Genomic DNA, 12,044 nt, shown 5'->3' with positions numbered 1-12,044 from the left:
ACAATTAAGCCTTGATACTGTTATTGCAACTCCATCATTGCTCTCTGCTTCAACGGCAGTGAGAAAAGGGGAATTGGATTCAGACAGAACCAACAAGTGCCCCGACTTTTACGATTTAGGGAACAAATAAACATGGGGTTAACTAGCTGATACGGCACTTACCACCCTTAAGCACTAAGCCTGATTCCTTTGATGCAACTCCAACATTGCTCTCTGTTTCCACGGCAATGGTCAAGGGAAACTGGATTCAAACAGCATCCGAGGGCCCTGACTTTTACGGTCTGATAAACTGATAAGCATTGGGGTATTCTGCATAGTGCAGTGGATTCTGGCACAGTGCAGTAGATACTGGCATAAGCATGTTGGGCAGACTGGGTGAATCATTTGGTCCTTTTCTGCTGTTATTTCTGTTTCTATGTAACCCCAGAAGAACAAAAGTTATAATTTAGCAATGTAACCACCGGATGCAAGTCTGTTTAAATTATCTCAGGGCTGTGGAGAGACACTGCCTACTTAAGCAAGAGAAGATTGAATATTTTGATTATAGAAATGCAGTCAAGGTGGTCACAGAGGACAAAAGAGGATTTTTATGCTTTCCCTATCCAGTGCATGAAAATATAGCTCTTCGCCTCTGAGCCAGGTCCAGTCCATCATTTGCTCAACAAAATTACATTTTGAAGCCATGGAGACTGGTGCCAGGAACCCAGAAATCTCAGCATCAGAACCCTTTTATTTTATGTGCCCCATCAGAAAGTTACACATAATTCAATTCTTCATGTATTTGCTTTCAATTATGCACTATGCTATTTCCTTTCTATGTTATGAAATGCAAACTTTTGGAAATAAAGCTTTATTCCTCCTGATTTGATAGCATTTTACAGCACGTATATTTATCTAGAATGTAGACACTTTACACCATTACCATCACATGATTTGCCATCCCCAGTAAATCCTTCCAAACACTGGCATGTGTCACCATCATCCGATGAAACACAGTGAGCATTGATGTCACAGTCTGATGCTGCACAATCATCCTGATCTGTGGAAGAAAGAACACCAAGCTCTGCAAAACCATATAATTCAAAATCTGCACTAATCATAAAGAGGTGCATTCTTAAGACGTTTACATGTGTAAAATCGGAAGTTACACAAGTAAGCAGCACTTATGTGCATAAGCAGCATTTTGCAAGAGCGTGTCCTAGCAGTGTCACACATAAATGTGAAAGATATAAGGGGCGGGTTAGGAGCATTTCAGCGCGGGGTTCAGAATTTGGCACACAAGTTAGTGTTTTCTAAATGGTATATGTACATTCATTACCAAACTTGCCCATACACTTTTACACCTGCTAATTAACAGGCCAATTTTAAAATGAGTGGGCAGGCGCCCATACACATGTACATGGCTGCGCGAGTGGAGATACGCTGCAATTTAAAATTGTGCACATAACTATGCTCCTACTTTGCGTATCTTCCATAAGACTTTGCCAGCTTTAACATCGCCATGTAAGCGGATATTAAAACATGCACACGCGAGGGAGATTCCCAGTTTATCCAATTAGTCCACCAGTTTGCTCAGTCGATATCAAGGTCTTCCAGACCCCCTCTGGTTCTTCATCCTGCTCGCCTCCCCAGTTGACCCTGCCTCCTCACCTTGTCCTATAAACCCTAAAATGTGAGTTCTGCAGACTTGCTCCTCGTATGGAGCAAGAGTAAAGTTATGCAGCTAAGAAGCCACCACAGGTTCTGGCCTCCGGTTGCAAAATATGGAGTTAGGTGGATAACTGCCTGCCCCTTTTCCACTCCCTTATTTTTTTTCTTGCACACACGCACATAAATCGCAGCCTTTTCAAATCTGCATTGCTCATGCACGGCCCACATACTCGCGGTGTGTGGGCAATTTTAGCGCAAGCAACGCTTTTAAAATTCGGCCCTGGGTGTGAAATGAAACTGCATTGTCTTTTATTTGCAGGTTTTGGTGGAACATCTGGGTTAAGTGTTGGAGGGTCAGGGTTAACAGGTGTAGGTCTGGGGGAATTGCTGGAGCTGTTGGCGAACTCGTGTTTGCTAATATGCACACAAGTAAGTATTTTCATAAGCAGAGTAGGTGCATTCTTTATAAAACACATGCCTCCATGTATAACTCAAGGTTCTTACACGCACTTGTTACAATTATGGTGCACGTAAAATATATGCACATACTTTTATAAAATGGATAGAGAAAGCATGCGCTTTCCTGCATCACAAATATATACCTGCATACTGAAACATAAGCATGTACTTTTGGGGCAGAAATACACGGTATTTTATAAAAACCGTGCTGCTCCCGGAACACGCTTTAGATGCACTGACTGATGCACGTAAGTACCGACTTACTCAGAATACCCTCAAAAGATGCAGGGAAGGCTGTATCTATTCTTGAACAGGGGTGAAAAATCTTAGAATCATCAGAAATCCAGTTTGTCCCTGGCCAAACCCACTGGCACCATTGTATAAAAATCCACCTGAAGAGGATGAACAGAACTGCAGATCTGTGTACGCACATTTTGTTCGCTGACGTTGAACACTGAGACGTGCGGGTTACAGAATGGTATTAAATGAACAAGCAAGACCTCACCTGACACCATTATCTCTGCGGCCAGCCGGTGCTTAGCGTGCGTCTCTCCTGGCTCCTCTGGAGTGTATGAGCTGCCAGCTGAGGGGCTGAGGGGAAAGGCTTCATGCACTGCTGTCGTATTACGCAGCGCCTCCTCCTCCTCTCGTGCAAAGGGACCTCCTGGATCGACAGAAGAGGAGGAAGAAGTGAGCATGCTTAGAAATGGGCCAGCTTTTTCATGATCTGGAGAAGACCACGGTGTTGCTAATCTGAGCTGAGAAATTCACCTGCATTCAATTTTCTTTCAACACCAGTCAACAATAACAACTCCCCAAGAAAATAAATCTGGCTAACAAGGCAGTTTGAAAGGTGCCAAGCCTGATGGGGAGGGCTACCCACCAGTGCTGATAACCTTGTAACAGCTAACATCCAAGGTAAAAAGACAAAAAAAAATTGAAAAAACTGCCTTTAAAACTGAGAAGAGATTTCTGTGGGGAAAGCCATAATTCTGAGACCCGCCCCCTCCCCTGACATCATCGCAAACGGAGCCGGGCAGTTTGAAAGGCGCCAAGCCAGTAGGTGTCGCCCGCCGAAGGGGCGCGACAAAGGGGCACTCCCCTTTGTGCACCCCTTCGTGCAACCCTTTGTGTTATTTCTTTAATATGCTCCTTGTTATACCTTTTGCTTAATTGTTAAAAACTTTGATTTTGATGGTTTTATTTTTGTAATGTCTTAGCCTCAGGTACAAAAATTTTAGATTGTAAGCCCTTTTAGGGGATAGTGAATTACCTATTGTACCTTATTGTAAACCGATGTGATATCTCTTTTTGAAATGAATGTCGGTATATAAAAACCGTAAATAAATAAATAAATAAATAAATGAATGAATGAATGAATGAATCTGGTTTGTGGGACAGACAAGACTCATACTCTTAGTAAAGTGAGTTCCTCATTAGATCGAAGAGGCTAGGAGCTAACGTGATTACCGTAACAGAATTTGACTACTGGAAAAACAGTGACCATGATTTACTGTGGGAGGCATGACTTCACTTTTCCATAATCAAAGCTCTTCCAACAGAGAGAATACTATCAGGCCAATTCAGTAAACTACGCAGGAGAGCTGGCGCTCCGAGGCGAGCGCCCGCTCTCCCAACGCGCGCCCAGGCCACTCTCCACTTACTGTATAAGGGGTAATAATAGCACGACAAAAACACGCGTCCAAACGGGGGCTAACGGTGCGCTCGGCCTGAGGGCACCGTACTGAATCGGCCTCTTAGGTAGTTGATCTGGTCCATGGTCAAGGCGCATTGCATTCAGACCCAATAGATAGGGCCCTGCCCACTGTGGGTTTTACAGTCTCAAGGGTAAATTTAACTAAGCTGTGGTAAGGCTTTACCACACAGTAAAGAGCATTTTTTACATGGTAAATGTATTACTGCAGAGATAATGCATGGGATTTCAAATTCCGCATGAACTTCTGAATAAAACATCTCAATATGGGTATTTAAATAATCTGATGTGCATGCAAATCAGGTCATAAATATGCTAAGGCACATGATGGGGCAAAAGTGTTCCTGAGGCCAGTTAGTGACATTTTGAATATGGTGCAGCTAGTCCTAGAGGCCTAGGGGGTACTCTTGGCACTGTGAGCCACCAAGTAAATAATGGTTGGGGACAGAGGGATCAGGAGTAGGGATGGGAAGGAGGTCAAAGGAGTGCGGGGAGGAGAACTTTTTAAATTACAAGGGGCAGGATTTGGACTGGTGGGATTGTGCCTTGCCAGGACATGTTTGTTTTTATTTTTAACAACTTTGGCTGCCTTTAGAGAGTGGGGTGAAAAAGGGAGGGCGTCTTCACTATCGAGAGGGGGTGGGGGAATATGCAGGCCACACAGGCTCTTTGTGAAAATACCATGGCTTATTAAATCTGTCCCTAAGTTAGAACCTGAGGTAGTGAAGGGTAAAATTACATGCCCCAGGAAAGAAGGTGTGTCAGAAGTAGGATTTCAGCCCTGGATTCCCTACTATTCAGCCTGCTGCTCTACTAGGCCACCCCTCCACTCTCCATTTGCATGGATTTGCATGTATGGTTTAAATCTCTCAAGCAAGCTGACTCACTAAATTAATGACCATCATAAGGCAAATGAATGTTTAAAGATGCAAACTTTCAAGAGTATGTGGTTATCGTTATAAAGGTTTCATATCTACCCAACTACTTTGCTGGGTTTCTTTTAAGTAATCTTACCATATGGGAAGACATGGCACTGTGCTCTATATATTTTAGACCCAAACAAATTATGATCTTGCTAAAAGGGCTCCCTGCCACTATCAGAAGCATAGTTTGTGTCAATAACAGAATAGTCATGTGAGCATGTCCCCCATGTCAAAGAGAAAGAAGGCCGTTGAAGTCGGTGGGATCTGTTAGCATTAGATTCAACTGGCATCAATTCTAGTAGTGTGCTCATCCACATCTGTTGCTATTGTTCAACCTTCACTGTCAGACCAAAGTATAATGCAGGAGTACCTCCTTTTCAAAGCCTTTTAAAACATAGTGTTTACGTGCCAAATCCTGCCTGTGACCAGGATTGTTTGAAACTGTTAAACCACATTTCAAGCTCGTCTCCGCAGTTACTGCTAACAACCTGGATGTGTGTGGTGGTCATGCGCGCTTGCCGAGGCCACTTAAATCTTATTTTGTTCACTCCAAGGCTGGCTAAGAGTAGTGTAAAGTGCTTTAAATCAACATTAAGAACGCGCTGCCGCGATCGCTGCTGTCAGATCGGATGTGAAGTAGCTCAGAATTGAGCGAAACTCGGCCTGAGACGGGCATTTTTTCAATAAAGTTCACTTGGTGTCTACCGATCCTCTCCGTTTGGTCGCTACTTGCAATACTGGATCAGTTTCCGGTTTGTTTCTTTGGACAGAGAAAGAAGGGACATGCTAACATCACTAATTGCTCTACCGCTGCAGACAGAATATGACTCACGAAATTAGATAGGGACTAAATGTATTGCCCAACCTGGGGTGCTTCCACAGCACTATAAGTCAGGATGGAGGAAATTTTCAGTAGCCCATTTTCTGTGCAAAGTATGTGGGCTATTTTAGCCCACATCTAATTTCACCAATTCCCACTTCCTTTCCCTTTGAAAACAAGCAGGTGCAAAGTGAGCAAATTAAAATTAATCCATGTACTTGGCACTTGCTATTTGTGTGGGAGGCCCACTGGGGGTATAATAGCGCCGGTAATTTTGGAAATCCCTGACCTAAACCCACCTACTTGCCAGGTTCTTTTGGGTACTTGCCAGGTTCTTATGGCCTGGATTGGCCACTGTTGGAAACAGGATGCTGGGCTTGATGGACCCTTGGTCTGACCCAGTATGGCATTTTCTTATGTTCTTATGTCCTCTTTTTATGTGGCTAATACTACATGCACTATGGAAGCCATGTTTCAGCCAAATTTGAGGAATACATTTACCAGGCCATTTTACCTGGGTAAATGCCTTTGAGAACTGCTCTGTAAGAATGGGGAGCACTGGATTTTCTCTTTAACATGCACAAATACGCAGCTTGTCAAGAAATGATTTGAGTAAACCTTTTGCGAGCGTGTGTGTGTCTCTCTGTGCGTATGTGTGCGCACACAAAAAACACTCTTAGAAAAGAAATCAAAGCAGTAAAAACAATAAAATAGTCACATGGTATATTACATAAAAGGAGATTATGAAAAATACTTGTGGAGGGCAAATTTCAGAGAATCTGAAATCTGAAAAGATCTAACAGACATTTTCATTAATCAGTAAAACTCTTGACGCCAGTGAATAGGAGAATAATGCAGTTCAAACTAATTCACAGAGTATGTGAATCATTAGCATCAGGGGAGCCAAGGCAATCAGATTTATGTGAAGAATGTAATTACCTGCCAGGAACATTGTATCATATGTTCACAAAATGTCACAAATTGACTTCTTTTGGGAGGAAAATATTTGACTGGAAAAATTACTGAGCAGTTCACTACTATGGTCCAGTGAATGGATCTATTTTGGAATAGTGAATATGGAACAGAGTTTACCTAAAGAAAGGAAAGGATTAATGATAAGTGCCATTGTGTTGATTAAGAAAAGCTTCTCATTATCCTGACGAGCTTCCTACCTATTTGAGCTGGAAGGTATTAATGAAAAATTAGGCAGTAATGGAAAAAAATGAAATCCATTGAGAAAAACATCATAAAAGAACAAATGTAAATGACCTTTATATACAATATTGTGAAAAGTTATCAAATCAATGAAATCTACATACATCAGAAGCTTTGAGGGTGTGAGTGCAACTTCAGAATACCCTCTTTATCAGTTAATGGGATGCCCATATATTTCTCTCAGCGTGTACATGATTTTGAGGTTTTTGTTGGACTCCCATTTGACTAAAACCTCGGATATGATCAGTGTTAAAATCTGCTTTTTACAAATCAAGATTAGGCAGTTCAGATATATGACGGTAACTTTAAACAGCCACGGGAGCGCACATGTATGTGCGTGTGCCGGCTCGCGTCTAGAAACGTGGCCATTTTATAACGTACACGCGTATATGCGCGCATGTTATGAAAAAGGATGACCGCGTGGAGCACAAATTTATATGGCCTCGCGCATGTGGACGCAAATGCCGCCTCTACTGCTTAAGCAGGGGAAATTTGATAAGAGACGCACGCCGTCGCCATACCATTTCCTTTCCCAGTTCATCCAGTTTAGGGATAGCACTTCCAAACCCCTCTAATTTATTAGCCTCCCTTTCCCCCTGTTAGCCCTAACCCATAAAACCCCGCTGACTAGCCTAGATTTTTTTGTTTTTGTACTTAATCAGCATCCACAGCAGTAGTGAAGTTACACGGCAGGGGACCCCGGGACGCACACATCTCTCGACCTTCACCTTACACACCTATGCCCTGCCCATACCAAGCCCACAGCGACGCCCCTTTTTCTGAACCTTTGACTTGCGATGTACCGCGAGATACGTGCGTGCATGGGCGCCTTTTAAAATCCGCGTTGTGCGCACTGGCCCCACATGTGTGGGTATCTCCCGGGTTTGGCGAACCTAGGGCTTTTAAAACTCATCTTTTAGCTTTCTGTTCCACATTTTTGTACAGTTGTTCAAGTTTTTATAATTACTTCTCTTGATTATTATAATTTGTTAAATAATGATCTGCCTAAAAATGCAATTAAGTGTTCTACAATTATTACAAAAATGCGGGTAGCACTCCTCCCAGTTCCTGAGCTCTCTATCCCGGAGGGGGATTTTTTTCTGTGGGGGGAGACTCTCATCTATGGCCCAGACAGTGGTGTGAGCATCCTTTGTGTGTGTTTGAAGCTGTGGCAACTCCTGGAGAAAGCTGCTGTATAGAACAGTGGGGCCGATGCAATAAAATTTGTGGAAAGCGGGCGCTGACTTTTCACCTCCGGCTTCCGAATGGACCCGGACAAGCTAACCAGCATCCGGGAGTGGCCGCAACCGGTGGGACTTTGTTCATTGCAGCAGTTCCTTGGTTTTGCCAACTTTTACAGAAACTTCATCCCACGATATTCCCATATCGTGGCACCACTTACAGTCCTATCTAGGAAAGGCTCTGACACCAGGCATTGGCCCACTGAGGCTGTCCAAGCCTTTGAAGAGCTTAAGAGGTCATTCTTACAAGAGCCCGGTCTCCACCACCCAGACCCGGCTCGTCCATTCATCATGGAAGTTGACACCTCTGACATAGCCGTAGGGGCAGTCCTTAGTCAGCACTCCAGCCAAGGGGCTCTACTCCCCTGTTCCTTCTCCCACAAATTTTCTCCCACAGAAAAGAAGTATGGAATTGGAGATAAAGAGCTGTTGGCCATAAAGATGGCCTTTGAAGAATGGAGACAATGGTTGGAGGGGGCGCAACACCCCATCACGGTCTACACAGACCACAAAAACTTAGAGTACCTCAGCAAAGCACAGCATCTGAACCCACGCCAGGCCTGCTGGTCCCTTTTCTTCAGCCAGTTCAACTTTGTGCTGCACTATCGTCCCACAACGAAGAACACCCGGGCAGATGCCCTATCTAGACTTCATGAGGCTGAAGACACACCGGACCTACCTCATTATATTTTGGACCCTGATAAAATCCTACTGGCCACCACAGACACGGTGCCTCAAGGGAAGACTGTGGTCCCACTCCACCTTCGACCCAAGGTACTATCTTGGGCTCACGATTCCCTCACTGCTGGACACCCAGGCAGAACACGAACCTTGGAATTGTTGTCCCGTTATTACTGGTAGCCCAGTATGACTCAGGAAGTTCATGCCTATGTCAGCTCCTTTCCAACTTATGCACAACAAAAACCACTGCCCGGCTGGCCATGGGGACTCCTACAGCCTCTTCCAGCTCCGCGGGAGCCGTGGACCCACTTCTCCACGGACTTCGTCGTAGACCTGCCCCTCTCCTCTGGCAACCAGGTGCTATGGGTAGTAGTCAACAGGTTCTCCAAAATGGCACATTTTATACCCCTACCCAAGCTGCCGTCAGCTCCTGAATTGGCACAACTGTTTACCCAGCATATCTTCCGACTACATGGCCTCCTCCTGCACATTGCGTCTGATCGTGGTCCCCAATTCATGGTCAGTACTGGGGCGCATTGTGCAAAACATTCGGTGTGCAGTTGGACTCCACTACAGCCTTTTACCCTCAAGGGAATGGGCAAGCCAAACGGATTGACCAGGGGTCGAAAACCTTCCTCTGCTTGTTTGTAGGGAGCAGCCATGATAACTGGGCCACACTACTACCGTGGGCAGAATTTTCACACAATTCATACGTGCACTCCGCTACTGGAACTTCTCCCTTTCAAGTTGTGTATGGCAAATATACAAGGCCTCCCTTGCCTTTGCCTCTCTCCGTACCTTCTCCAGCAGCTCAGCTCACAGAAGAACAGCTGCACGACTTGTGGGAGTCTACCAACGCTAATCTGGTGAAAGCTGCCAACTCTGCCAAGCATATGTCGGACAAGCACCATCGCCCTGCTCCTCTCTTAAACCCGGGGGACTGGGTTTGGCTCAGTATCCGCCACTCTGCCTTTGGGTTCCTTCAATAAGGCTGGCTCCCAGGTACATCGGTCCATTCTCTGTCAGTGAACGCCTGGGTCCAGTGACCTACCGCTTACGACTTCCCACCAGCCTCCAGATATATAATTCCTTTCAGGTATCTCTATTGAAGCCCTTGATACTCTCTCCTTTCCACCCCACTCCACCCAAGCCTCCAGAAGTGGTTTCTGAGGATGACCCTATCTACCAGGTCTGGGATATTTTGGACATCGTCAAACTCACAGGCACTGGGAATACTTTATCGCCTGAGAAGGCTTTGGTTCTGAAGAGAATACGTGGGAACCAGCATCCAATATCTTGGATAAATCCTTACTCCAGCACTTCCATCGCACACACCCAGGCAAGCCTGGCCTTTCTGTGAGGGGGCTTAAGGGGGGTTACTGTTGCGGCTGCCGTCCCCCCTACCTGCTCCACTGCTGACCTCCGCCGCAGCCCGGAGCAGCATGCCCCGCTCTGCGGCAGGCTGACTGTGGACTATCGCATGGAAGCGAACGCCATTCTTCTCCGTCCAGCGGGGTTCTCCCTAGGCATGTGTGTGTGCGAGAGGCTCTGCCCTTTAAAGGGGCCACGGCAGGAAACCTCAGCCCAGCCCCGGGAGATGACATCAAAAGGGAGGGCTATTTAAACCCTGCAGCAGTCTTCAGTCCTTTGCCTTTGCAACAGGTCGTTTCCTCGGTGTGCTAGTTGCTGTTCCTGACGTCTTTGTTCCTGTTCCTGCCTTGATCCTGATCCTGGTTCCGTTCCTGCTTCTGCTCCAGTCCTTGTGTTCCTGAGTCCTGTCCTGGCATTCCAGCTCTTGCTTTCCTGCCCATGCCTTCGTTCCAGTCTCCGGTCTTCTCCTTGATCCTGTGATCCCATACTCGGCTTGATCTCCTGGTTTGACCTCGGCTTGCCTTCTCATCTCTACTTGTCTGCTGCCCATCTTGACCCTTGGCCTGGTACTTCGCTCTTGCCTGTTTGCCTGCCCCGGATCTTCAGTTTGGACTCCATTCCCCACCTTTGCTGCCAGCCCAGACCTGGACCTCTGACCCTGTCTTCACTCTCAGCTCCATCTGCTTCCACGAGGCACCCGCACCTAAGTCCTGCCAGCCCCGGCACCCAAGAGCTCAACCTGTGGGGAACGAGGGCTGGTATAGGTGAAGGTCCTGCCGGGTTGTCCTCGCCAGCTCCACCTACTGGAGACAAGACCCATTGGGGGCAATCCCTCAGTGGTTACGTTATCACTCACTCCGGCCCAAAGGTCCACAATGATAACATAAGCAAGTACCTTTAGCTGAACTGTATGCACTTTGGCACTCTGCATCCAACTATAGGTGCTCCAGCAGAGAATTTACACTTTTAGTTAGCTGTAGGTGCTCACCCCAAAAAGCTTATGCTTTGACTTTACTTGCCATTCTCTGCCAAAAGCACCTTGGATACAAAAATTTGCTCTTTGGAGTGGGCACTTGTTAGGATAGTGGACCCTTGAGTCGAGACGAGGTTGACGCTACCTTCAGGGGATGACCCCTGTAGGTTCTCGTCGTCGGAAAGCGGATCCGGGAGAGAAGACCTAATTGGAACTTCACCTATACCAGCCCACGTTCCCCGCAGGTTGAGCCCTTGGGTACCGGGGCCGGCAGGACTTAGGCTCAGTTCTCTTTCAAAGACAATCCCAGAAGACAGGAGGCAGAAGCGACGTTAGATGTATTAGAGGTCAGAGCAGGCAGCAGATGAGAGGAACTAGGCACAGTCCAGGAGTCAGGGCAGCAGCAAACGAGAAGAGTCAGAGATCAGGCAGATGGTCAGGACAGGTATCAGTCAAAGCAGAATCCAGGAATGAAGCAGGGTCAGAGCCAGGAGAGCAATCTGAGGGGGCGAGGAGTCAAGACAGGAACCAGGACCAGGAATCAAGAATCCAGAGACGGAGCAGGAACCAGGAACAGGAATCAAGAACGCAGGATCTAGGAGCAGGAATCAGGAACGCAGGAACCAAGACACTCTGGAAAGAGCAGGACCCGTGGCTGAGGTGAAGAGGGAACGGCAAGGCAGGGTATTTATACCTGCCTTGCCTGATGTCATCTTCCTGGGCCGCAGGGAGCTTTCCTGCATTGGCCCTTTAAATTACTGGAAGTGGCATGTGCGAGTGCCTAGAGGGACCGCGGGAGGAGTCAGCAGCATCGAGACATGCCGTGAGGGCAGAGGCAGGCCAAGAAGGTTGAGGCCGGTGCCGGAGGCGAGGGCCGGTGAAGGACAGGGCAGGAGCGGGCCTTCTGCCTCTCAAAGTGAGGGGACCCAGCCGCATGGGCCCGTGGCCAGGGCGCCTAACAGCACTTACAGCTGGCTGAACAAAGTGGCAGCTAAAC

General features: G+C 46.7%; 1 protein-coding gene across 3 annotated transcripts in view; it reads right to left on the bottom strand.

Moving 5' to 3' along the window:
* The window catches only part of EGF (epidermal growth factor), a 208,156-nt gene that overhangs the window by 62,834 nt on the left and 133,278 nt on the right, over positions 1-12,044 (bottom strand). For all 3 annotated transcript variants that reach the window (XM_029596110.1, XM_029596125.1, XM_029596117.1), the window contains 2 exons: positions 2,615-2,773; positions 923-1,039 (listed from right to left, as the gene is read on the bottom strand). In XM_029596110.1, coding sequence (XP_029451970.1) covers positions 923-1,039; positions 2,615-2,773 — 276 coding nt within the window. The remainder of the gene's footprint in view (positions 1-922; positions 1,040-2,614; positions 2,774-12,044) is intronic.

This window comes from Rhinatrema bivittatum, chromosome 1, assembly GCF_901001135.1.
Source record: "Rhinatrema bivittatum chromosome 1, aRhiBiv1.1, whole genome shotgun sequence".
Taxonomy (NCBI): domain Eukaryota; kingdom Metazoa; phylum Chordata; class Amphibia; order Gymnophiona; family Rhinatrematidae; genus Rhinatrema; species Rhinatrema bivittatum.
This window is presented reverse-complemented; position numbering and strand designations above follow the sequence as displayed.